The sequence below is a fragment of the Chiloscyllium plagiosum genome, unplaced genomic scaffold, assembly GCF_037043375.1.
Source record: "Chiloscyllium plagiosum isolate Xiang-an unplaced genomic scaffold, Cpla_swu_hap1 HiC_scaffold_17, whole genome shotgun sequence".
Classification (NCBI taxonomy): Eukaryota; Metazoa; Chordata; class Chondrichthyes; order Orectolobiformes; family Hemiscylliidae; genus Chiloscyllium; species Chiloscyllium plagiosum.
This window is the reverse complement of record NW_028270155.1, coordinates 25,648,596-25,676,284: the sequence shown is the minus strand read 5'-3', so window position 1 is coordinate 25,676,284 and position 27,689 is coordinate 25,648,596. Positions and strand designations below refer to the sequence as shown.

Sequence of the window (27,689 nt, the reverse complement as noted above, 5' to 3'; positions counted from 1 at the left end):
TTTCCTCTCACAGTCCAAAGATGTGCAGGTTAGGAGGATGGGCCATGTGAAATGCAGGCTTAGAGGGAGAGGGTAAGGTGGTGAGTCTACGTGGGATGCTCTTTGTGGACTTGATGGGCTGAATGGCCTACTTCTACACTGTAAGGATTCTATGATTCTATCTTCTCTCAGCTATGTTTATAATCTTAACCCTCTATTTGCTTCTCTCCCACATCCTTATTGCAGCCATATTTTTGGGATCAGTTTAGCCAGTACCCCAGCTGACCCCTCTAGCTAAGGAGTTTGGCTGTTAGAATGGTCACAGGGTGCCTCTCACCTGATGGTGTCAAGGAGTCTCCAGTCCACTTTAAGGGCCAGACCACATTCATTGGAAAACCCTGGGGTGGCTGAGAAACAACTGTTGGGTATTCCAGAGCCTGACCTATCAACAGGTTGGGGGTCCCTGATGAGACAGAAACCCAACTTTATTTGAAACACAAATGCTCATCCTGGCCCCAACCCCAAAGAAATGAATTTTCTAGCACATTGGTATCCTAAATTGATAGTACCCACTAGTACCCACTAGAAGAACCCAGTTTGTGTATTATTGTTATTATATATCTCAATCAATTTGGGCTGTTTAGTAACCCAAACATTGGATGCTTAAAAGGTGGTGCCAACCACATTTGCAACAAATGGTAAGCCACTTTTGTGCTGCTAAGTCCCCTTTTAAACCAATTAAAATCTAATTTTGAGTGGAATCTGGCTGAGAACGGAAAGGGTTTGCATTTATTTAGTTATCAAGAGCTCATTGCAAATCCCATTTGAGTATAGGTTACAATTATGTTGAAGTTACCTGGCAGCAGCCTTATGCTCTATCTTCTTCTTATACCACGGTTCCCTTTGTTTTAAAAAAATTCTCAAGGTCAGGTTCGTAGGAGAGTAGTCTGACACAGAACAAACGACCAAGAGGCGAGTCTGCTAGAATATGGGCATTTTATTCCCCGCAGCGTCGCCACAACGGGTCTGGCTTATACTCACTCTACATGTTACCGGAACTGGGAGCCGTCAGTTCTCGTAGAGAGGTTGCCAACAACCCACGCTCGGCGGTTAAACGTAACCCCGGAGCAGACTCACCGAACTGGAGACTTTTCCAGCTGATATACTCTTTTCCAGATATAAACATTCATGTGAACAGCAGAGCAAGGCTAAAAAACACATTCCATTCTGGTTACATACAGATAAGAAGATTCACACGGGGAGGTGTGTAATAAGATTCACACGGGACTAAGCAACACCTCCATTCCGGTTAGATTCACACATGTATTGGGACATAATTTTTACCACATTCCACTGCTTGGAATTTTAAACCACATTCCACTGCTTGGCCCAATACATGTGTTACATTATGCTTAATTCAGTTCAATTCGTTTCAGTTAATTTCAGTTCAGTCAATTCAGTGTAGTTCAATTCAGCTCAGTTCAGGTCTGTTCAGTTCAATTCAATTGTGTTCAATTCAGTTCCGTCCATTTCAATTCAATTTAGCTCAGTTCCATTTTGTTCCGTTCAATTTGATTCACTTCAGTTCCACTCAGTTCAGTTCAGTTCAATCCCATTCAATTCTGTTAACTCCGCTTACATGCCCACATCCTCCGCTGTACCCCAGGCAAGGGGTTCTTCGGCAGGACTGGGATCCTCTCTCAAACAAACTGCCACGTACATGCCCACATCCATGCCATCCCGGGACGGTCGGGACCTCCACAGTTTGTTCTTCTGGTTTCTTAGTCTTTTTCCAAAACATTGTTCTGTATCAAAATCTCTCCTCAATTGCGATTGACCCTGCTCGACTACGCCAAATGTTTTAAAAAAATTCTCAAGGTCAGGTTCGTAGGAGAGTAGTCTGACACAGAACAAACGACCAAGAGGCGAGTCTGCTAGAATATGGGCATTTTATTCCCCGCAGCGTCGCCACAACGGGTCTGGCTTATACTCACTCTACATGTTACCGGAACTGGGAGCCGTCAGTTCTCGTAGAGCGGTTGCCAACAACCCACGCTCGGCGGTTAAACGTAACCCCGGAGCAGACTCACCGAACTGGAGACTTTTCCAGCTGATATACTCTTTTCCAGATATAAACATTCATGTGAACAGCAGAGCAAGGCTAAAAAACACATTCCATTCTGGTTACATACAGATAAGAAGATTCACACGGGGAGGTGTGTAATAAGATTCACACGGGACTAAGCAACACCTCCATTCCGGTTAGATTCACACATGTATTGGGACATAATTTTTACCACATTCCACTGCTTGGAATTTTACACCACACCCTTGCCTGATCCTCTGTGATGCTTACCATCCCATGCCTCTCACTGAGCTCTCTGCAAAGATTGAGCTATTGTTAGTTCCATTGCAGCAGATTCAATAACACAGGAGCTTCCACTGAGTTTAACTCCAAATGCATAAAATAATTTAATTATTCCCCAGGCTTTACCTAGACACTGCTCCAAGTTAGTTTCTGTGCTCGGAGGTATTAAATTTCTTGGATGACTGATGTATTATACCAGCCTGTTACAAATATCTGCCTTTATGGCCATGATTTACGGAAATAACTAAAAGTGAGAAGTATTACTAGACCGATAATTTGAGTAAGTAACTTTACATTCTGACTTGCTCTTTGTCCTCTAGTTGAAAATTCACCACAAATTAAAATTTGCAGCTACGATATGAAAAGCTTGAGGGACTGAAACACAGTGGACAAATGGGGCCATTGTGTTTGTTGTCATAGGCAAGTTCCAGGGTTGCTTTCACATAACGTCATTCTGTCTGAACTTTAGTTGAACCATTTGGAGTCCACAGTCAATCTCTGGCAGAGCCAATGAGCCTGCTCAGGCTTTCTTGCTGGAATTCCTGTAATCCTGATTTGACCAGGTGAAGGAGATAGGGGAGGACACTGCCGCATGATCCTCTTTCTGTTCTCTCTGGTAGAAAGAGTAAAATAACATTTCTTTAAGCCAAGAACAAGCCACATTGACCTGTTTCATCCTCACATTTTTTTTGTTTACTGGCAAATATGGCACAGGATGCAAATGCTTCGAATTAACAAAATAGTAAAGGCTTTATTTAGCAAGAAAATTACCATTGAAATGCACTTTCACAGTGAGGCATTTTCCTGCCCATTTAGGTTTATGAAATCTCGCAGCATTCGATACTTGGGTTGTTGCCAGTATTAAAGTAAATGCGGCCAGTGAAGGATTCCAGTTTGCTGCTCCTTACAGTTTCTTTTCTCTGTCACTCCAGTGACAAGGCTGGGGGAATGGAGGTTGGGTCCACAGGAGGGCAGGCATGGGGGAGTAGCAGAGATCTTTGTGTGCTTTTGCTCTCCCTCTTTAGGGGCCCTTTTGAGATTTAAAACATACCATGCGGGGGCAAGGAATGCAAATGTGTAACTATTGGTGCATGGCACATGTGCAACTTAATTATCTCTGAATTATATGGTCAGAATTGAATGACCCGGCCCACCCACTGAAGTGGTGACATTGGAAGAATGTACAGGGTGAGAGGGTCACGGTTGGGACCATGCTGTCTTTCTACGTTTGCAGTGCCCTGTAGTGACCAGCCATCCCAACCCCTACTACCACTGAGGCCTTTTCATTGGGTAATTAATGTTGGGTGGGGGAGTAACCTGGAGGGAAATCTGAGAAGCAAATTCTGTTTCTCTCAGAGCCTGACCAAGGGATTAGGAAGTGGGAACTGCTGAGAGCATGGCCTTGCCCTTGTAGCTGATTCCCTTTCTTGCCTTCCTCTGCAACCGTCCTTCTGCCATCACCTACATGCAGCCTGACTCACTTTGTATTCTGGGCCTGGGTGGGTGCAATACAGACAGCTGCCAGGCTCTGCCTGGTGGCAGTACTGAGCAGTAATACACTGAAGTTGACTGATTGGCCAGCCACTCTTGGGAGTAGAAAAACATCTAATTGGCACTTAGTTCATGACTTTCTGAAAAGTGGGCAGTACTGGTTCTCCTAGCAATAGATGAGATGGACATCACCAATATCACATTGCACAAATGGTGTCCTGATAAAAATGGGAAAATTGCAAATGTCTGTGTATGCATCGTGATACCTTGCTTGTCATGCAAGTACAGTCATTTTTTTATTTCTCCTCAGGTGCACATTTTAATGGGTTCCTGCTATAAGACAAAGAAGTTCCTGCTGTCGCTGGCTGAAAACAAACTGGGACCTTGTATGCTGCTGGCTTTGAGAGGAAATCAAACAATGGTAGAGGTAAGACTCCCACATTGCAATGGATTATATAACCTCATGAATAGCATACCCTGCATGTATCCTAACTGCATATTGCATCAATATATTTTGTTTCAGTTGTCATGAGCAACATTGCATTTTATATGTAAGTCTTTGTTTCATAACATGGTTAGAAAGGAAGATAAACCGTACATTTCCAGTAAATAAAATCTCTGCTTTCAAGCCAGTATAGATTATTTTGATCAGGCAGTCACATGCAAACTGGATTTGTGTTATAGACTGATACTTCACTTTATTTTTCCTCCCCAACATGGTCTTTATTGTCTTTTGTTATTTGAGAGAGCCAGAGATTCAGTTTTTAAGATATCATCCATGGATCCAGCTCCGGCCTAGTGGGAGTAGCTTTGAACTTTCAGAAAGAGATAGTTCATGCCATCTGCTTCCAGACCAGTTGGTGGAAGGGGAAACCCACTCCCAGATGTTGACATCCAAATCTGAATCTTGAGTTTAGGAGTTGAGTTCTCTGGAAGAGACACAAGGCCCCAGTTTTCCCTCAGAAAGCAGAGGTGGGACATTTCTCAATTTCACAAGCCAGATGTCAGCCAAGTGCCGTGGAAGGTTTTATATTTCAGGGCTGCAGGGCTGCATGGGTGTGAGGCTTGGTGACCCCCGAACTAGAGTAGAAACTATTGGCTGCAAATTTGGGTTGGGTGCAACGGCTGCCTCAATGCACTGGCGCTATACTACAATTTGATTTTAAAAATAGAATAAAACCAAAAACCTTTTTCTTGCTAATGTCCTCCCTCTCTCGTCTCCCCATCCTCTCTCTCTCTCTCTCTCTCTCGCCTCCCCATCCCTTCTCTCTCTCTCTCCCTCTCTTCTCTCTCTTGTCTCCCCATCCTCTCACCCAAACATACACACCTCATCCTCCATCCCAGGCCAACCTGATGCTATCTCATACCTCCATTCTCCCTATGCCCCCGTCACTCTTCAATCTCTCTATTCCCACCAAATGACTCTCTTGGTAGGCACTTGGCCCCTCTCATCTCCCGTGTCTCATCACCAAGCCTTTGTTAACAGTACCAAAGCATGTCACCATCTAGCCCTATGCCAACTCATCTGATATCCACAATAGGCAACCCCAGAAACTCTTTTGACATGAAATTAATAGATGTATCAATTGGTTATATAATTTTAAAAAATACTCCAGTTGTTAAAAAAGATCAAATTTCTGCAAGTAATCTCTTATGAAAACATAATTGGTATTCAAATTCTTTGACAACTACTTGATAATTTTGACAGTCCATTTATAGTTTCATTCCTGTGTAGGTTTCATAACCTCATTTTTTTCCTCTCGATCCCACCCTGCAACCTACACCACTGCCCCAATCCCACACCTCTTGCCCCAACCTCTCTGAGACATCTATCCCTCCCACTGAGGGGTCATCCACACACTTCACCAAAGGTCTCCCCGGCTATCCAAAGGAACTTCATTAAATCGGACTTCCTTGACTTAGAGTTCTTCTGATTCTTCAGGATGTTCACAAGAACAGAGAGGCTCTTTGCTGAGTTGTAAATCTGTGCAAATGTGAAGTTATATTGATGACTGACTTGAAAAGCGTCAGTTTTTAAATAGGGCCAAAATGTTCAGACAACATACACCTGTCATGACTAGCACAAACATTCTTTTACTTTCTAATTTAGTTTTATAGGAGTGGGAAAGGGATTCAATGACTGTTTACAACGTAAAACTTTCTAGACTTGAGAGCTATTCTCTAGTGAAATATCACCCCTAACAACAGTGTTGTTTGCAAGGATCTGAGTGTCAGTTAAATCTTACATTTACTTTGTATGCTGTTTAGACAGTTTGACAATGCACAGATTACTGGATCCAAACATGGAAGCAACATATAATCAGAGGCAAATAATAGAAAATATTTGCAGATTGCATCGAGTGTTATTGTTAAGACTCGAGGGATAAAAGAGTACTAACAGCAGAAAAGTCACTCTGTTGAAATCTGAGCTGCTACAGTCTTGTACCCCAATGACTGTCATTAAATATATTGTAATCGGTAGCTGGCAGTGAATCAAATTCTGTAATTCAGTTGAGGATTTCTGATGATATTCATGTGAAGCAGAGTTTGCCCCAGAGACTGAATCACAGCAATGAGTTCACTGCCAAGAGTTTGTTTTTTGTGAGTAATATGTATCGTCCAAAATACTGCAAAAGCCTCTTTGAAAATATTATTTGCCTACTGGTCATGCAAGGGTAATGATATAATGTACCATGAACATTGGTCTCTTCATGAGTTGGTATTTCAAGAGTGTGTCATTGAAAAATTTCAATTTGAAGAGAAAGTTGATCATACAACTGACATTAGCAGTTGCTCTCATTGTAATTACTTGCTGTCAAATCCTATTTTAAAAAGTCTCTGCGGAGACCCATTAATAAACTTGAATGAAGAATTGGCTGCATCTGATTGGAGTAGATGGAAGGATGATAAAAGTTACAATGGCAGTCGTACCAAAGTTATATTAAGTAGTTCATTTTTATTAACACTATATTTAAAATCTAGGCTGTGGCGCACCAATATGTCTCTATCTGTCAGTCTGTTCATCAATCTTACTATTAAAATGATACATGAACATGCATTTCTAATTTTATTGTGACATTTTCATTTTATTTAATTGTAGACAAGTTTATTCTAGGCTAATATTTTGCAAGTTATTGGCTCATGTGAAATGTAGTTCATAACCTTGACATTTTCTTTTGAAAAGAGAAAAGAAGCAATATTTGTAGATTAAGAGGAACAAGTCCAGAGATTAACACAGCAGTCAGAATGTCTGCTTTAAAAAGTAATCCTGGGCAACTATACTTTAAAGACAACAAGTGAGAGAGAATTCCAACAGTTTCATTCTGAGTTTTGATTTTCTGCCAGAAATGTCCTCCAGCTAAATTTTGGGAAGACTGAAACCATTGTCTTCAGGCCCCCGTGCAAAGTTCATTTCTTAGCTATTGACTTCATCCCCCTCCCTAGCAACATTTTGAAACTCAACAAGGCAATTTGCAATCTTGCTGTTATATTTGACCCCACAAAGAGGTTGTCACCACATTTTTCTTCTGTGGTCAAAACTGCGTGTTTCTGAAACCGTTGAAATGTTACCTAACTTCACCCCTGCCTCAGCTCATCCGATGCTGAAACCCTCACCCATACCTTTGTCACCCCTTGATTTCATATTCCATTGCTGGACTGGGCAGCCTAATGTCTCTCTTCCAATGACCTCAACTTCAGTTCCCAACAGTGGCTCTGTGGTTAGCACTTCTGAATGACTGTCAGTCTGGAGTTTGCACATTCTCCCGCGTCTGTGTGGGTTTCCTCCTGCAATGCAAAGGTGTGCTGGTCAGGTGAATTGCCCATAGTGTTAGTGCATTAGCCAGGTGTATTTTTGGGTCAGGGAATAGGTCTGGGCAGGTTCTCTTCGGAGTGTCAGTGTGGACTTGTTGGGCAGAAGGGCCTGTTTCCACACTATAGGGATTCTTCCAATCGAATTCTTCTTCTTCTTCTTCTATCCAAAATTCTGCTCTGTATTATCCTACCTGTCACTAATTTCCTTAACCCATCATCCCGCGTTCAATAGTTTTCATTGGGTTCCACTCGAGGTTAATTTTAATATCTTCCTCATTGTTTTCAAACCCCTTCATGCTGTTACCCCTGTAGGCCTATAATCCAATAACATCTCTATGCTCCTCCAATTCTGATATTTTCTGATCAGAATTTAATGGCTTTTTTTAACTTATTTGTGGGATGTGTGTGTCGCTGGCTGGCCAGCATTTATTGCCCATCCCTAGTTGCCCTTGAGAAGGTGTTGGTGAGCTGCCTGCTTGAACTGCCACACTCCACCTGCTGTGGGAGAGGTGCCATTAAGGAGGGGATTCCAGGAAATTCCAGGCTTCTCCATAGATGGCTGTGCTTTCAGCTGTCTAGGACTTAATCTATGGAATCCACTCCCTAAACCTATTATCTTCTCGACCTCATTCATCTCTTTTAAGATGTTCCTTATATATTCCTGGTTTGACCATGCTTATAATATCTCATGTTTCTTTATGTGGCAGCATTGAATTTTGTTTGATAGCACTCCTCTGAAGCAACTTGGGAAGTCTTGCTATATAAATGTAACTTGTTGGTGTAAAGTGAATATTTCAATGATTGTACACTGCACTCTGACCTCTGAACCACTTCACATCAACTAATCTTTGTGGATGTAGAACACAGCTGTACCTTCAAACAATACATTCTCTGTCACATTCCATAACTCCTGTCATGTGACATTCCCTGAGCGGCAGCAAGAATCAATTACTATTTTAGCAAAAAAGTATGCTACTGACGACCTAATGGGATGAAGTATTCATATTCCCCTGCATATAATGGTGTGAATATGGGTGAGTGAGTAAATTACTGGCATAATATGAGGAAACAAATTGTTCCAATTGGGTGACGACTTCCCCAAGTCGTCACCCAATTGGAACAATTTGTTTCCTCATATTATGCCAGCATCGGATGAGCTGAGGCAGGGGTGAAGTTAGGTAACATTTCAATGGTTTTAGAAACACACAGTTTTGACCACAGAAGAAATAGTGTCATTCATCAGCCACCATATTAAATCAGGCAACTTTTAGTTACCAATGTCACCCATCTGAACCAACTGTTGAGCTGATTGTTTAACCAGAGAGGAACCACACCAGATTTGTAGTGCTGGAAAAGCACAGCAGGTCAGGCAGCATCTGAAGAGCAGGAGAGTTGACATTTTGGGCATAAGCCCTTCATATGCCCGCAATGTCGGTTCTCCTGCTCCTCGGATACTGCTTGACCTGCTGTGCTTTACCAACACCACATTTCCAACTTAGATCTCCAGCGTCTGCAGTCCTCACTCTCACTACAGCAGATTTGTCAGTTTATGCTGGATCTTAAGCAGCCTTGGCAGGGAACCTTAAAGGTGCTGCTGTAAAAAGGCCCCAAAACAATGAAAGGTTAGCTTTTTTGGAAAGGAGCAGGAGCAAACGAATTGTGAAGCCACTGACACATTTGGTTTTGGCGAGGAGGGAGGTGTGGAAAAGGAGTGGGGGATAGATTTGGGGAGGGGTGTCACTTATTGGTGTAACATTTCAATAAAAAAACTCTTCAATTTCTGTAAACTCTAGATCCTGTGTTTGATGCTCGAGTACAACATTATAGACAACAATGACACACAACTTCAAATTATCTCCACGTTGGAGAGCACAGATGTTGGAAAGAAAATGTATGAACAGCTCTGTGATCGACAAAGGGAGCTAAAGGAGCTGGTAGGTTTCATTTCAAGTTTATTTCACCATGACTCAGTTTTCTCTGTTTGTTTCTCATGTCCTTGTGATCAAACCTCAACCTGAGTTATCTAGCCGATGATTTGACTAGTAATACTTGAAGCTGGGAAGTCTTTAAAATTTTCTTGGAAAAGCTCTGCAAGTCTGGCAGAACCTGTGGAGAGAAATCAGAATTAACATTTAAGGTCAAGTGACTCTTCAGAACCTGAAACATGAACTCTATGATTTCTCTCCACAGATGCTGCCAGACCTGCTGAGCCTTTCCAGCAATTTTTTTCCCCTGGTTTACAGCGTCCGCAATTCTTTCAGTTTTTATTTAAAATTTTCTTAACTTGTTGTCCTCTCCTTTGGAAATATGTAGTTCCCTCCAATAACCTTTCTGAGGAGTTCTGTCTGCCATAATTCAATATTTAATGATGACTGAAAGGTCTAGAAATCTGACTGATGAAGCAAATGGAAATGTTACTTTGGATTTAATCTTCAGAGATTTTGGGGCAGGGCAAAATAAGTGTTATTGTATTTCTGACATTAATAATAACTGATGTTGAATCTCCAGCGTTAAAATGTCATTCTTTATTGATATGACCAATGTCACAGATAAGAGCTTTTGTTTTGCCAAATAGTCATTGATAATCTGAGTTGTTGTGTCAACATGCATTTTTACAAGCATCTTGTAGTCTGAAGTTATGGATAACGATGGTAAAGGTTCCAACTGCACAACACATGGCTGATCTCCTGCTATTGGTCTATGTGAAAAAACTTACAAATTGATGCTCAACCTGTCTGATATTATGATCACACCTTCCTTGGCCAGTAAGCCCTAGCATGGAACTCCAAACCTCGAGGTTCTGACTCCGAGATAGAGAGAATACCCAACGTAGGGTAATGAGACATCATAATGTATAATAAGTGGTGTCAGTGTCACGTGACCATAGAGTAATACAACGTGGAAGCAAAGCCTTTGGCCCAATCATGTTGAGACCTGAAAGGAGTCAGAGGTTTTACCAAAGTCTTAGAGAATATTTGTACCTATTATGCTGTAAATAGAGTTTGAAGGAAAATAGTTTGTACTTCAGAAGTAGGACTTGGGAGACTAAAGCTAGTTAGACTTCATACAACAGATAACATATCCATTGTGCCACAAGACCTCCTCAGCAACTATTTAACATTACCCTAATTAAAGCCAGCTTTAAGTACACTTTCATTCACTCAAGTCATGCCACTCAAGTTATATTGAGCAAATAATGAGGCACTCCCTAAAGAACAGAGTGTATAAAATACTTTTTAGTTTGGTTTTAGTGCTCTGTGCACTAAATGTTGAGTCAAGTGACTTCAGGGGTGACTAACTCCCTGCTTCCACCAGTAAGAGGTCTCCAGATCAAGTAGGTACATAGGTGCTAACTAATGAGCTTCTCCTCTGACCAGGGTCCTTCCCACTAAAGTCCTGCCCAACTTGAGGTTGCCACCCGAAGGCTCTTAGCCTCATGGAGCTGGCTAGTTCTAAAGAAGGATCACTGGATCCAAAACATTGACTCCACTTACTCTCCACAGATGTTGCCAGACCTGTTGAGTTTTTCCACCAATTTGTGTTTTGTTTCTGATTTCCAGCATCTGCAGTTCTTTGGGGTTTTTTTTGCCCCTCATCGCCGCCTTTGTGACCTCTGTTCAAAGTGTTTCAGTCATGTCTGAACGAAATATCTCTTTATTCATGTGAGATTATTTTTCTTCATTGCAGCAAAGGAAGGGTGGACCCACACGCCTAACACTGCCATCCAAATCCACAGTAAGTTGTAATTTAAACTGGTATTTTCCAGTAATAACTATTTTTTACCCGAGTGCCATCATACGACCATGAATAAGCCTTCCCTTTTCTGCTTTAGTCATTTCTAGGTTTGTGTTGACTTCAATTTGAGCTCTCAATTCTGTAATCATGAGGAGCCAGTCACTTGGAAGTTTTGTGGCATAACCTGGAAATTAGCAGGATCAGCCCTGGCAGCATGGAAAATTAGGCAGGGAATAAAACAGATCATAGAGTCAGACAGCATGGAAACAGACCCTTTGGTTTAACTCATCCATGCCAACCAAGTTTTGCAAACTAAATTAATTTTGTTTGCCTCCTTTTGGAGCATATCCCTCTAAACCTTTCCTATTCATGTACCCATCCAAATAACTTTTCAATTTTGTAACTGTACCTGGATCTACCACTTCTTCTGGCAGCTCATGAACCATTGTGTGTGTGACAAAGTTGCCACTTCAGGTCCCTTTTAAATCTTTTTCACCTTAAAATAATGCCCTCTACCTTTGAACTTTCTAACCCTAGGGAAAGGACCTTTGCTATTCACTTTATCTCATGATTTTCCTTAAACGAGTTGGATGATCCGATTCTGTCAGTGTGCTCCAGGAGGGGATACAGCAGACAGTCATTTCTTTGTGAAGTTCTCGGAAAATGCTGCTTAAGCAGAAAACAGAAACTCTTTCAAAGGAAATTTAAATATGTGGAGCAGACTGGCAATACCATGAATTGCTCGTGTAAAAATAAATACCAGCCAGTTTTGCTGTTCTAACATCCAATGATTTCATTCTACTCTGCAATAGTTTGGGAACCCCCTGCCTCATGTTCCTAACCAGTTTGGAGACAATGAGGCATGCAGTAGAACCCTGTTTGCTTACTGAGGTTGGCTAATTCAACATCATTCAGAGATCAGTCTAGGACCTTCTTGGTCTCTGTGACTCAGCATTGCAACATAATTGCACGTTGATTCATCAGGGCCCTGACGTATTTCATTTCCATTGAGATGACTGCTGCAGTCCTCCTCCAATGCCTATCTTTTGTTTTGTTCTTCTCTCTCAGCCGGTCTTTTGAACAAAGCCAACCGTTTTGAAATTGTCTTTCTGCGAGAAAGAACTGCTCTCAGAAGAAAGTGAAACCTTGTGCTCAAGTATATTTCCCAATCTGACAGGAAAACCGATGTACAATGATTGGGATGGCCTAAGGGAAGAGAGAGAGAGAGAGACAGAGAGACCTTTCGCACAGTTGCACATTGAGTCAGACTGATGCATGCTGAGACATACTCAACATTGCACAGACTCAGACTGTGACGCGTTAGAAATTGCAGGCACAAGTGTTGCTAACTTCATATCAGCTGACAGTCACAGATTTCTGAGGCAGGTTATACAAGCTTCTCAGAAAAGCCAAAGGCTTCCTGCAGAAATAAGTCAATCACGGTGTATTAAAATATAAAGATGTTTGCATAGGTCATTATAACTCTATTGGGAGATACGTAATTTTGTATGCCTTGTATATTTCAAACTTAATTCCTAACATAGCAATTTTAGTTCCTTAGAAAAACTTTTCCATAACATTTCTATACAGAGATGTATATTTCAGTAACTTGCATCAGCTTCTAATTTCTTTTGTTGAGACTCTTCTCAGTTTTTAATTAAACAGCCCTAATTTCATTATTCCTTTCGGAACATGAACTTTAAGCCAGTGATGCAAAACATATTCCAAACATACAAAAGAACTCTAATGTGGAAGACAAATTGATTAAAGGGAGTGTTTTATGAATGCTGGTGTGCAATACAAACTTAAAGGCCTGTTACTGTTAATTGCACATCGTCGGTTTTTAATTATATTCAGGTGGTGGGCATTATCTGAGGTACTGTACTGATTCTTTTCAAATGAGTAAGGTCTCTGGTTCAAAACTAAGTAGAAACATTATCCATGTTCAAACCAAAACTCTGGTTGCTGGATTGATTTTGGTAAATCTTGTCTCTGAAAATAAAACTTTGTAAATGTATTCAGTCACTTCCTGGCTTTGAGTTGTTACATTTAAATTCATGGATATGACGTAGTAGGAAATCTTTAAGCTGATGAGAGGAAGTTACTCAATTGAACTGAGGCTATTTCCAGAAAAAAGTTCAAAACTGCAAAGGGTTTGAGAAGGAAAAAAGGATTTTTAAAGTGTACAACCGCAGAAAACCTTTTTTGTTTAAAGTAATAAGGAAAAGATGGTTTTATGGAAATACAAATTGATTATGCTCTCTAATCCCAGGTCTAACCTGGAGTTAATGAATGTAATCAACAGTTGGCTTTATTTACCCCTGTTTTTCCACAGTATTTGAATTTTGAAAGAGTTTGAAGTACAGAGCAACAGTAAACATTTGCACACAAGGAATGAATTTTACTAATGCTTGCTTTTCTGCTAAAATAAGTAAAAATAGAAATGTTCCCAATAGGATACTTGAAAAGATTGCTTAACTTTTGATTTAATTTGAATCAGCTGTACTTTGTAGATACTCAGAAACGAGAGATAACCACAACAGTTTCCCTTTTGTTTTGATGCTGCATGTTTTTCACATTTTGAAGTGACTGCAATATACATTAAAAAGCTGTAGCCATGGATGACTTTATTTTATCACAGCAGAGTTGACAGTAGCAAACAAGCACTATGCTGTCAGACAGATCACGCTGACATTGAGGAGAGATGTGCAAGAAGATCTAAATCCTCCTGACCTTCTAAAGGTCATTCATTCGAAAAATGCCCAAGGCATGACTGGTTCCTACAATGACTGCCATGTAAAAGTCATTTGTGTGTTTGTGCCATTAGTCACACAATAAATGAGAGCAATCAATTGGGTAAGCAAAGAGGGGCAAATTGGGAAATAAAATACATATGTAAAATGACATTAAATGTAATCTGCACCACAGATATGAGAATTATAGGCTCCCTGTAAATGGTGCATTTTTCATACGTCTGCACATTTTTTCAATGCCAAAAATGGCTTTGATTGATGTACCAAATGCATTTCAGTCATGGAGATTTGAACACATGCACACAACAATTAACTGTACAACCAATGTGCTTGCAGCCATTATCATTCCAGGAAGTTGTTTAAAAAAAAACAGCTGAGTTATCAGCTGACAGTGTTAGGCCCACTGAAGAGGTTGAGGAATGAAAGATCAGGAAAGTGTTTGTCCCCACTCCTCTCCTGAAGGTAGAATATGTGTTGGATTACTCATTTTAGTAATTTACCTCAAATGGTCAACTTTCGTGGGTGAGTGTCAGCAGTGGCTATTAACACATTGTTTCGCTGCAGTGATGATTGCAGCTGAGCCTGGCTATCTTGCTCACTTGATGTTTGCTTGTTAAAAGTGGGGAGCAATCAGAAGCCAAACATCTGACTACTTATTCCCTCCCAGCAATGGTTGTGTATAAATTAGCTGCTGAGAGATCAGAGAGCAGTTGGGGGTGGCGGTCGCTTTGATCGTACTTAATATCCAGTCACAGAATCCCTACTTTCACTGCGTTTCTGATTTAAGTTAAAACATCACACAACATCAGGTTATAGTCCAACAGGTTTATTTGGAAGCACTAGCTTTCGGAGTGCTGCTCCTTCATCAGGTAGCTAGGGAGCTGTGAATCCTGCTTCACAACTACTTGATGAAGGAGCAGCACTCCGAAAGCTAGTGCTTCCAAATAAACCTGTTGGACTATAACCTGATGTTGTGTGATATTTAAGTTTGTCCACCGAAGTCCAACATTGGCACCTCCACATCTCTGATTTAAGTCAGTACAAACTTAATCCACACATTAAATCTAGGATCTTCTCGGTTAAAATATTCAGTGCCACACTGAACCATTTTTAAAGAAGTTAATAATTCAATAGGAGAGATCCCGAGAGAAGGATGATCCCTGTAATTTTATTTACTTACTACAATTTTTAATGATTATGTTTGGTTGGGTCAAAACTTAGCAAATGTGTTTATGGGCATGGACAGAGCAGTTGTGTCAGAATAACATGCATATGGTGAATTCTGAGTAAAACTAATTTATAGTTTATGCTTTTGGATCAAGTTCTGGAAGCTTTTGATGTGGATAGCAACCACTGAAACAGCATACAATGTCATCGGATGGCAATAAATCCTTCTTTAGACTATGTGGTAGGATCATCCTTTGATCCTCTATTAGAGCTCTAGCACATTCAATCTAGAGCTTCTGTCTAAAGCAAAATCCAAGCTGAGCTACAGTTTGAGGATTTAATATCTATCATCTCCCAAAATCTAGCAAGGAGTTTTAAAATTTTGCTGCAGCTAAACAGATGAGCATTTACATGTCCAATAGAGTTCAGTGTGTATCACTGAGATGTTGTTTGCATTTACTTCAATGGGGCCAAATATTCCCCAGATTGAAGCTATCATTTTTCAACTTGTTCCACACTAATTTCTCAAAAGAGATATCAAATAATAAGTGTTTGTAGATTGTCTCAAAATACCTGTCATTTCAATTTTACAATATCTGGAGAGAATATGTTCAATTTTTCATAATTTTAAGGTACACCAACATTTCAAAAAGGTTTTAGGGTTAGAAGAGATGATTGAGATCGGGAGGGGCAAAGCAATGGATGAACTTACAAATAATTTCATAATTTCCACGTTTGTTTCCAAAGAATAATTATATTGGACTCAAAACATTAATTTTATGTCTCTTTCTGCTACCACACCTGATGAGCTTTTCAGCACTTTCTACCTTAATTTGAGAATTTCGAGGAAGTTTTACAATAACAGCAACTTGTATTTATTGAAACACCTTTGGCATAGAGAAATGACCTGAGACACTTCATAGAAACATTGGGACAAAAGTTCACACCAACCCAAATAGAGAGGTAGCAGGACAGATATTCAGGAGTCTTTTAAAGGAGGGAAGAGAGGCTGAGAGATTTTGGTATAAAGTTCCAAAGTATTAGAGCCTTCACTGCTGAAGATAACACCACCAATTGTGGATTAATTAAAATCAGGGATGCTCAGGAAGAGAGAATGAACTATCTCAAAGCATTGAGGGCTTGAAAGATATTATCGAGATAGGGAGCGGTCAACTCATGGTTGATTTGAAAACAAAATGTAGGATTTTAAAGTGGAGATTACAATGCTTAACCAGAAAACAATATAGGTGAGCAAACAGGACTTGATGTGCGTTCAGACATGGATAGCATTATGTTAAGTTTGGATGGAATGAACTTGGAAAAGTGGTAAGGATTATGTTGATGTGGTCAAGTTTAAAGTTAATAAAGGCACGGGGGAGTTTCTAGTCACTTACATGAAGCAAAACCTGAGTCAGATAATGCTATGGACAGTACTAATGAAAAGTTCAACTCATTTTGTAAAAGGAAGAAATATTGTATTATTTAAAATGTATGTTCCTATGAGACATTTAGACCAGTGTTTAGCAGAAAATGAGCACTTGAACACTTATTTTGCTCATAAGATTGTTAATGTTTCTCAGAAAAGAGTGCAGTTGTGTACATTTGGAAAATTATGAATATTGGAATGACCAGTTAAACAATGTTGAATTGGCTCCCCTCTTTTCAACATCCTTGGTCAGCCATAACCAAAGTTTTTAATTCTTTTTACCACATAGCTATTATCACACTTCATTCAAAACTAGCACTTATTGAATTTAAGGAGCCAATTGCAAGACAAGCCAATTGAGTGAAAGACAGGAATTCTATTAACTATTAACATTGAACAAAAATAAAATATAATGTCAAACACACACATAAGCACTAAAATAAAGTTTAAAAAGGGAAAAAGTGGCTGGTACAATAGGAAGATAAAAGGATATGCAGTTTAAGCAGTTCTTGGATTTATTGAGTTGTTCTGGTGGAACCTGAGACCTTAGCTGTCTTGTATCCTCAGCAGTAATGAAATTTATGGGACCCTTTTTGTTCTTGGTGCATGGATGTTTCTCTGCTCTGTTGTATCACTGATGCTGGCTTTTGAGATGATAAGAAAGAAACAGGAAGGACTAAAGTTTTCCAGCCCCTGCTATTACTTATCCACTTTTTTTCCTTCCATCTGCTGCTTTGCCAAGCAGCTAACAAAATATCATTTATTGATGTATTTCTGAATCTAGCTCAATTGTCTCTCCAAGCAGGATTGTTGCAGATAAATAACCCTTTCATGTCTGATGTGTACACTTTCTCAGACAAGTACAAATTAAAGCAGGAGATACGTGTTACTTAAAGTGTAACTCCAATAGTTGATTTCATTGCCTTACATAAATTATTTTAGTTCAGATGATTCCATTTGTTCAACATTGGTGTACTGGATGTGCCTCAATCAGTGGTCAGCTAATTTCTGCTGCCATTGCAGGGCTACCCCTGTTTCTTTTTAAAGTACAACAGTCCAGGTATTAAAATCAGATGATAGAAAATGCAAAGCTTGCTTCCTACCTGAGAGTTTGATTTAAGTATAAATCAGGCACTATTAGGCTGGAATTGATTCTGCAAACACTGTCTGACTATAAGCACAGGTACCTCAAAGGAGGTATTCCGAGGTGTCAGTTTTGGTAGAGCTCTTATCTCTAATGTCAGGTTTTAGGAATGAGCCCCAGTGCAAAGATTAGAGCCATAATCTAAATTGTGCGTACCGAAGGAATCAGAGATCTTTCAAGTGATACACAAAGTCAAGGTTCCCTTGCTGTTGCAGGTGGGCACAAAACCCTGTAGCACTATTCCTAAAACAGTAAGAAAATTTTCCTCGTGTCCTGACCAATAGTTACCTCTTAAACAACACCACTAAAGCAAATAATCTGGATGTTTGTCTCGTGGCTGTTTGTGGGACCTTGTCGTTTCCACATGGGCTGCTACATATACTTTCAGAGGTGACTGCACTTGAAAAGAAAATATATTTGATTGGCTGTAATTGGGGTGTCCCGATGTGGTGAAAGATGGTAGATAGGTACAAGTCTCTTCCATTCTCTCTTATACACATTTCCAGAGCACTTGTGTAAATCTTGCATGAAAACTCTTCGAGAAAAAGATGAACTTGGACAATAATTTGAAACATTATTTCTCATTCACAACCATTCATCCAGCTATGATTTGGTGCCATTCCTTGTCCTGAATACCAATAGAGGTGCTGAAAACACTCACTAAGAGTCATTAGTCTGTGACTTTAATCACAGAATAAACTGCTGCACAGGTTAGCCCTGCTTTACAAGGCTCTTATCTCTGTGTTTTGTGAAAATCTGCAGGAGCCAGTCACTGAGTAACTTATTTCAACTCAAGACCCAAGCAAAAACCGAGATTACTTACACTGAGAGTAACTTTTAAAATCTAGTTAGGCATGACTCAAAATATATGCGGAGGTTAACTTCTATTACTTACTGCAATGGCCATACATTTCAATTCTTCTCTGCGAATTTGTTATTTCCAGGATGCAGACCTCGCCAGACTTCTCAGCTCAGGATCTTTTGGAAATCTGGAAAATCTAAGTCTGGCCTTCACCAATGTAACGAGTGCCTGTGCAGAACAACTAATCAAACTGCCATCTCTTAAACAGTTAAACCTGTGGTCTACCCAGGTGAGGAGCTTGTATTTCTCATATTTATTTATCTGCCGTTATAGCCATGTTACGGAGAATCAAATGATTCATTAATTGTTCCTCACCGTAGGATGCACCCGGTAATATAACAAGTGTATTGCTTGCTTTTCATCTTTTTTTAATTTCTTTTTTAATTACTTACAGTGTGGAAACAGGCCCAACAAGTCCACACCGACCCGCAACCCACCCAGACCCATTCCCCTACCCCTAACACTACGGGCAATTTAGCATGGCCAATTCACCTAATCTGCACATTTTTGGACTGTGGGAGGAAACCGGAGCACCCGGAGGAAACCCACACAGACACTGGGAGAATGTGCAAATTCCACACAGTCAGTCACCTGAGGCGGGAACTGAACCCGGGTCTCTGGCGCTGTGAGGCAGCAATGCTAACCACTGTGCCACCCATCTCTGCTTTTGATGTTCAGCATTAATTAAAGCTGGAGGCAGACTTTGAGGCAGCCGCAGAATGCCCAGTTGAGGAGCAACTACTTCACAGTTGTGTCCCAGCTAGAAAGGTTATGCATTAGATTAGATTCCCTACAGTGTGGAAACAGGCCCTTTGACCCAACAAGCTCACACCGACCCTCTGAAGAATAACCCACCCAGATCCATTTCCCTCTGACAAATGCACCTAATACTATGGGCAATTTAGCATGGCCAATTTACCTGACCTGCACATTTTGGACTGTGGGAGGAAACCAGAGCACCCAAAGGAAACCCACACAGACACAGGGAGAATGTGCAAATTCCCACAAACAGTCCTCCAAGGCTGGGATCGACCCCAGGCCCCCGGCGCTGTGAGGCAGCAGTCGATGCTGCGACAATGAATGAATTTAAGAAGAGAGAGACAGATATTTGATTAGTAATAGGTTATGGGGAGTGGGCAGGAAGCCCTGATAAGATCACAACCAAAGATCCCTCCGAACCCGGTTATATTCCCTTCTACCCTCTTCCATCAGACAAAAAAGCCAGCAGAGTCATTTAAGCTGATAGTTGTGTAGCTGGGGGAGAGGGAAACACATTCTGCATCTGAAATTGCATTTACTGTTCTAGCTGGGGCTGAACTACTGTTTTATGTCAATTTTGAATAACTTCCTGGGTTTGTACTGATATGCCTTTTTTCATAATACCCATGACCATGTTACCACTTGTTTCGTCAACCTGTTCCACCCCAGAGTACAGGACACCACTAATCACTGATCTCCAGTCAGAATACTTTCCACCCACTACCACTCGCTGTCTTCTGTTGACCAGCCAATTTTGTATCCAGATAACCAAATTTCCCTGTATCCCATACCTTCTAACTTTCTGAATGAGCCTACTGTGGGCAACCTTATCAAATGCTTTGCTGAAATCCATATACACCATATCCACTGCTCAACTCTGTCAACTTGTCTCATCATATTCTCAACAAACTCAATGAGGCTTGTGAGGCATGACCTGCCCCTCACAAAGCCATGCTGACTATCTTTAATCAAACTAAATTTTTTAAAATAGTCATAAATCCTATCTCTCAGAATCCTTTTCAGTAGCTTGCTTACCACAGGCTGTTCTGTAATTCCCAGGAATCTCCCTATTCCCTTTCTTGAACAGAGGAACAACATTCACTCCCTCCAATCATCTGATACTACTCCCGTGGAGAGTGAGGATGCAAAGATCATTGCCAGAGGCACAGCAATTTCATTCCTCCCTCCCTGGAGTAACCTTGGATATATCTGGTCTGGTCCTGGGGACTTATCTATCTTGATGCTTCCCAGAATTTCCAGTCCATCCACTTTCTTAATATCAATCTGTTCAAGGCTATGGTGTTCTCACTGTCAACAAAGTCCCTCTCTCGAGTGAACACTGAAGCAAAAAACTCATTTAGGTGACCTTCCAACACTTTGGGCTGCAATGTACAAGTCTCAGTGTCTACCACTGGAGTGAAGAATGAAGAAATTGTGTTTACACTGCCTTACATCATAATATGAATTTGTAATGGATACCCTTATCCCATACAACCATGTATATAAGGATGAAGTGAATGCTATAAACAGTTGATGAGGAGAGGTAAAAGAAGCATCCTATGAAAATGCTGAAGTGAAAGAAACAGCCCTGGTTTCCAACACTTAAAAGATTTTTTACGAACAAAAGATCCAAACAAAATGCAATAATCTTGTTCAAAAATAGCAATGATGACCTTCATGCTCCGGCCTGTGGAAATGATCAGACAGGCAAACAAAGCGTTTAACTTTAAAGCAGAAGGGCATTAACTTTTGTTCATTTAACATTAAATACTGCGCATCTGCACTTTTGGCATATGCTGGGAACGCTTATTGCAGAACTTTGCATTCTGTAGTTTTCTGTTCATTAAAAATCACTGGGTGGAAGATTATGGGAAAGGGATGAACAGTTTTGCAATATGTGCTCACAGCCTGTGACAATTCTCACTCCATAATTTTTAAAATTGTGCTCGCCAAAGCTCCAACACAATTAAATTGTCCAGTACTAGACAGTGTTCAGGTGCCAGCTGCCACTAAGTTTTTAAATTGAACATAAGCATACCAATCACTAACCAGGACTCCAAGGAATACTAAACCCATGCGTTATTAAGGTGAAACATCCAAAATGCAAGATCTATAGCAAGCCACATTCTCTTACTCACTGTGAAAACATAACAATCTGCCTCTCAATCAGTCGGAGACAAATATTTTTATGGGGGAAAAGTTATACGATGTAAATTGTTAGACATATTGTGTTTCACACACATAATATGTTCTGCCTGGCAGAGACATGTCACAACTCAGACCCATTTTTGAAGTGTGTTGGAGAAAAAGTTTAATATCACTGCAACAAAGTAAATTTTAAAATGGCTGTAGACTCAAATAACTGTGAAGAGGAAGAAATCTATGTTAATGGAAATTCTGAAGAAGTTAAGTGAATCAGCAGTTTGATGTGGTCAGGCTGTTACAATCTGGTTTTATTAACTGAATTTGTGTCTTCTTTACAGTTTGGTGATGCAGGGTTGCGGGTTCTTTCAGAACACCTCACGTCGCTGCAAGTTCTGAACCTTTGTGAGACACCAGTCACAGATGCAGGCCTCCTGGCACTTAGCTGTAAGTGGAAGACAATTCTCAATCCTATGGGATTGGATAACCAATGTTTGTTAAACCGCTCCATTGACAGGTTTCAAACTGAACCAAGAGCAAAAGCTCATGCACCCAGGCAACATGAACATGCAAAGGTACAAAAAGTGCGGTTGCATCATTCCATGACACTGGGAACACTAGTTAATCTTGCACTAGTAGAAAAGAATTAGCAAATTATGTTTATTAAGAAATTGAGCAGTGATCACTTGCAAGTGGTGCAGAAAACATCCCAACGGTCTATTTGAACAGACAGTTCAATACTGTGGGGTCTGATTACCTATAACAAAACCATTGCAGAACATCACAATATCACTTTGCTTGGTAGCTGCAGGCTCCTTGATTACATTGTGCTTATTAAATATTTACCATATGAAACAAGGGTAGCATGATTGGGAGAACCAGGTTGACTTCCAATCTGTAACTCTTAAAAGTTCTCCCATCATTGGGATTTTCCTTATGTCATATCTGTCTCACTTATAAATTGTTAGCAATTGATGCCATGATCCATTGACAATACCATTATCGTTGCATCAAACACCAGGATGCTAAAAGCTGAACAAAATTGATTTCAGTCCTTTTCTCTAACAATCCCTGTTCTTTCATTTTGACAAGTTAACCCTATTTTCATCCATTTTGCACAGGCAAACCTATTTATGTTTTACTTTCAAAGAAAAAGGTTTGACAGGAGCAAGGACTTTCTCTCTGTTATAATTGTAGACAATATGCCATAGTTGGTTTTTGGCTTTCTTCATTCACACTGCTTTGGATCATATCCAGCACCACACTGTTGGAAAGCTTGGTTTTTACTGCCTGATCTCTCAATTACCGAAGCATACAGGCGGATTTTACTATGGCCTCTGCAGACTTGAGAAGGTCAGATTCAGGGTCAAATGCTGGATCTCGAGCCTATATTTGCTGTCGCTGTGTCCCTCTGACACAGCTTTCCTGGAGGCAGTCACCTATTTAGTATCCTCAGGCGAGATGCCGATAGTCCAGTCAGTGACCAGGCAGTTTTGGAAAGCTCTGTGTACACAGAGTCCCGAAGGCATGTCTTTCTATTCAACATGACAAAGCCATTAGGTCCTTCGGAACAGACAGAAAACCCTGCTAATGGATCATTTTGGCAGCACCCCTCCCCCCACACACCTTTCCCCTCAAACCTCTCCTGATCAAAACCTTAACTATCTCCAGTAGTTGGAGTTTCCTGAAGAAGGGCTCATGCCCAAAATGTCGATTCTCGTGCTCCTTGGATGCTGCCTGACCTGCTGCGCTTTTCCAGCAACACATTTTCAGCTCCTATCTCCAGTAGTTCCTCACTTCCGTGGAGCAGACAGAGCCACCTCATTTGCCCGTGGGAGAGTTCCTGGTGGAAGACCTGTGGAGAAGCCATTCTGAGCTGGCATTGCCTTCCCTACCCCACCCCATCCATGCATTCCCCACACGAGATTGACTTACTCATAGGTACTCTCTCAGACTCCTCGGAGTCTGTTTTCAAAGCAGCTTTGACTAAGGGTCAGAGACCAATCTTGCTCCTCTGTGGAGGTGTAACTTGGTGAAGACAAAGCAAATTGGAGCTCCTTTGCTCTGATGTAATAATGCCTGAGAGAAAGAGGAAAGATGATCCTTGGTGTAAAACTAAATTGGTGACGGTGGAAAAGGCTTCAAAAACTCTAGCATTGTTTGTTTGGGAAGAGGTTTCACGATCGGAAAGCTTCTTGAAAACACATTGACGTCAATAATTCAATCTACGGGCCTGCAGCTTAAAATTTGTGATTTGTTGTTGAGAATTCTGATGAAAATATGTATATTTTATCTTTTAGCCATGAGAAGTCTGTGCAGCTTGAATATGAACAGCACCAAACTGTCAGCTGATACATATGAAGATCTGAAGGTAAATGTCCTGTTCAAAACAGCACCTTCAATTTGTTTTATGATTATTACGAACTTAGCAACTGGGAAACAGAATATATAGGATTATAATTGGCACCTTTCCCCGCACTGGTAGATAATTCTCAATGAGTGTCAGGGAGGGAATTGAGTTTATTGTCCAAAGATGGGAAATGTGAAATCAATGGGCCATAATTTGCTGTTAAAGGCCATGTTAAAGAATCATGCTGCTAATTAGACTTACCTTTGCACATTCAGGCTCTTTAATTTATTCTGTGGTAGGCCACTTTTAGAATACTGTGTTCAATTCTGGTTGGCCTGCTTTAGGAAAGATGCTGTTAAACTTAAGAGTTCAGAAAAGATTTATGAGAATGTTGCCAGGATTGGAGGGTTTAGATCTCGGGAGAGACTGAATAGGCTGGGGCTATTTTCCCCAGAGCGCCAGAGGCTGAGGGGTGACCTTCTAGAAGTTTATAAAGTCATGACAGGGATGGATAGAGTGAATAGTCAAGGTCTTTTTCCTGGGGAAGAGGGCATAGGTTTAAGGTGATAAGGGAAAGATTTAAAAGGCACCTAAGGGGCAATGTTTTCACACAGAGCGTAATGTGTATATGGAATGAGCTGCCAGAGGAATTGGTGGAGGAGGCTATAGTTATAACATTTAAAAGGCATCTAGTTGGGTACATGAATAGGAAGGGTTAGAGAGATGTGGACCAAATGCGAGCAAATGGGACTAGATCAGTTTAGGATGTCTGGTTTTAATAGACGAGTTGAACAAAAGGATCTGTTTCTGTGCCGTGACTCTGTGACTCTATAAGTCATTTAAAGTATCACAAACCTCATCACAGTGATCAGGATGGAGTATATGATCTTGAATGGCCAAATTATTCAACTGAGTCATGTGGTCTCCAAATTATAGATTTTTTTTTAAGAAATGGATGATATTGTCTTTCACCTTATCGCATTGAACTCCTGTTTGGACACACTCATAAATCTCAACTGAAACTGATGGATTTTTGTTAGGCAAGGGTGTTGAGAGTTAATGAATCAAGGTAGTAGACAGTGTTTAGATACAGATCAATCATGAATGGTTCAAATGGCTGAATGGCCACCTCCTGTCCCTGTGTTCCATAACACCAGGCCAGAGTACCAAACAGAATATTTGCATTAAGATGTGTAAAAACAACAATTTAAACAAAAAATGGCCAGTTTTTTTTGACTATCTTTAAGGGGGTGGTGGTGATCTGCCTTCTTGATTTCCTGCAGTCCATTTAAAGTAGATAGATTGACAATATCATTAAGGAGGGAGTACCAGGATTTTGACCCAGCATCACTGAAGGAACAACAATATATTTCCAAGTCAGATTGGTGTATTGATCATTGGATTGTTCCAAAAAGACCTTGGTGAATTTCTTCAGTGCATCTTGGCTGCTGCTCCTGAGCATCAGTAGTGGAAGGGGTGAATGTCTGTGCAGGTAGTGCCAAGTAAATGAACTGCTTTGTCCTGGATGGTATCAAGCTTCTTGGGTGTTGTTGGAGCTGTGCCATCTAGCTATTCCATCACACTTCTGACTTGTGCTTTGTAGATGGTGGACAGGCTTTGGGGAGTCAGAAAGTGAGTTACTCACTGCAAGGTTCCCAGCTTCTGACCTGTTTTTCCAGTCGCAGTATCTGTGTTTAGTCCATTCAGTTTCAGTTCCTCTCATTTAGTATTTCAATTCCAATATCTACTGCTAAGTTATCCATGCCACTTTGGGACATATGTTTCTGTGAAATATACCATAGTAACACAAGTTGGTGATGACCAAGTCCCTATTATATATATAGAAACCTGTTTCTAGTTGGAGAGATGTATTCCATAACATGAAATCAAACACGAACTGTATTTTTATTTCAAAATCAAATAGGCAAAGCTGCCAAACCTCAAAGAAGTGGATGTCCGTTACACGGAAGCCTGGTGAATTCCTTGTTTGATGGTCAGTGATAAATCATTCTTTTGTAGAAGAATCAGAAAAAGAAACTTTTTTCCAGCATTTTTACCTTGGGCCAGGGATTGCGGAGATCGCCAGCTCGGGTTCTTTCACCAGAGGCCTGTACACTGCTGGGCTCATTATGGACCCTGCTTCATTCTTAATGCTTTTTGATTTCTGAAGATGAAAAAAAAATGTGTAGCAACAATCCAGCTACAAAAGGAAACTCCCTGCTCATTAATTGCCTTTGTGTTCATGCTGTGTGTAAAAAGATATCTTTTTCTCTTGTTCACTTCATCTACTTGAACGGACCAATGTCAAACTGATTTGGAAGTTCTCTGGCTGAAGATATCAATTATTCGATGGATACATTACCTTTGCCATCCCAAATCCTTGCAGTGACATGCAAAGTGATTTTGTTTTTTGTACATAAGTTTTACATCACACACATATTTAAAAATTGTTCACATAGCAGGTCTGGGACCTGATTCTTATTTATGGATTGTAATTCTTTTACCTGTTTTTGCATATAGTACTGTATAAACTAGTTATTTTAGCTGTCTAGTAGCCTGGAAGCTCTCCTTTAAGTGATTTTATGTTGCCTTTATGAACTTCTTTTGTCTGTCCTGTTGGATCACTGCGACTTTTACAAGATACAGAAAACAACAAAACAGCTGGGTTTTCTGCTTCACCTCTGACCAAGAGACTGAAACTTTGAAAGAAATTAAGAGGCGAACTTTTATTTACAAAGACCAAATTGCCAATCTTTTTCTGAAGTCGTGGTGAGGTTCCACCAAAGTTAACTGAGTCCAAACGTTTTAAAAGAAACATCACTTTATATCTTTGTTTTTTTCTTAAATGTTTTGCCTAATTTAAATTTGCTTTCCTCCCTCTTTACCGAATTTGTGCATAGTTCCAACATGCATGTGTGATTTGCATGGTCCTAGTAGCAATCCTCTTGTCAAACCCTGTAGCTTGACTTACTTTGTGATAGCAACCACTATGAGTGTTCCATAAGGTAATGGAACACCTTGATTATTTTCTGTTCTGTTGCCTTTATTTCATATGAGCCTTTGTTGTATAGAGCAAAGTTATCTTTGTCATTTTTAGCATGGTTGCTGCATTGCAAAATTTACAGCATCTCAGAAAAAAAACAAAAAAAAAATTGTAACATGTACTTTTCATTTTGTTTTGTATGCAACTTATCCAGGAATGGAGGCCAGGCTTCTTTGTTTTATACCTTGTAGGTTTTTTTTCACTTTCCCTTTTGTTTTGAACTGGTTAAGTCTTAATCAGATTAGTGTGCCAGAGTTCTGCATCGAGTCTCAAACTGCATGATGATGCAGACGTGGAAAATAAAATTGAAAAAAAATGCAGCCGTTGTTTATCATCAGCACTGTTGCTTTTATCAGATGGTTTACTACTGTTCTGTAGCTGTTGTACAAAGAGATGTGAAATAATTTCAGGCAAATAAACAGTAAGTGAATATCTTTCACTTGTGTAGTTGGTTTCGTTTAATTGGTACTCATGAATCCAGGCCAAGTGAATGGTAAATGAAGACAATAGACTTCCCATATACAGTACTTACCGCTGCATGGCTTCATTGTTCCATCGTTAATTTTTGTTTGAGGTAAGCATAGAGCCAATAAGAACATAGCAAGTTTTCACGAACAGCAATGACCTAGATGAACAAAAATTATATTTTGTTTTGTG

At 40.3% G+C, this 27,689-nt stretch overlaps 1 protein-coding gene across 2 annotated transcripts in view; it reads left to right on the top strand.

Annotated features, from left to right (window-relative positions):
- cmip (c-Maf inducing protein) overlaps positions 1-27,471 on the top strand; it is a 215,643-nt gene extending 188,172 nt beyond the window's left edge. For both annotated transcript variants that reach the window (XM_043706666.2, XM_043706667.2), the window contains exons 15-21: positions 4,149-4,265; positions 9,445-9,585; positions 11,339-11,386; positions 18,821-18,967; positions 21,981-22,086; positions 23,940-24,010; positions 25,914-27,471. In XM_043706666.2, coding sequence (XP_043562601.1) covers positions 4,149-4,265; positions 9,445-9,585; positions 11,339-11,386; positions 18,821-18,967; positions 21,981-22,086; positions 23,940-24,010; positions 25,914-25,967 — 684 coding nt within the window. In that variant the 3' untranslated portion in view covers positions 25,968-27,471. The remainder of the gene's footprint in view (positions 1-4,148; positions 4,266-9,444; positions 9,586-11,338; positions 11,387-18,820; positions 18,968-21,980; positions 22,087-23,939; positions 24,011-25,913) is intronic.
- The last annotated feature ends 218 nt before the right edge of the window (positions 27,472-27,689 follow it).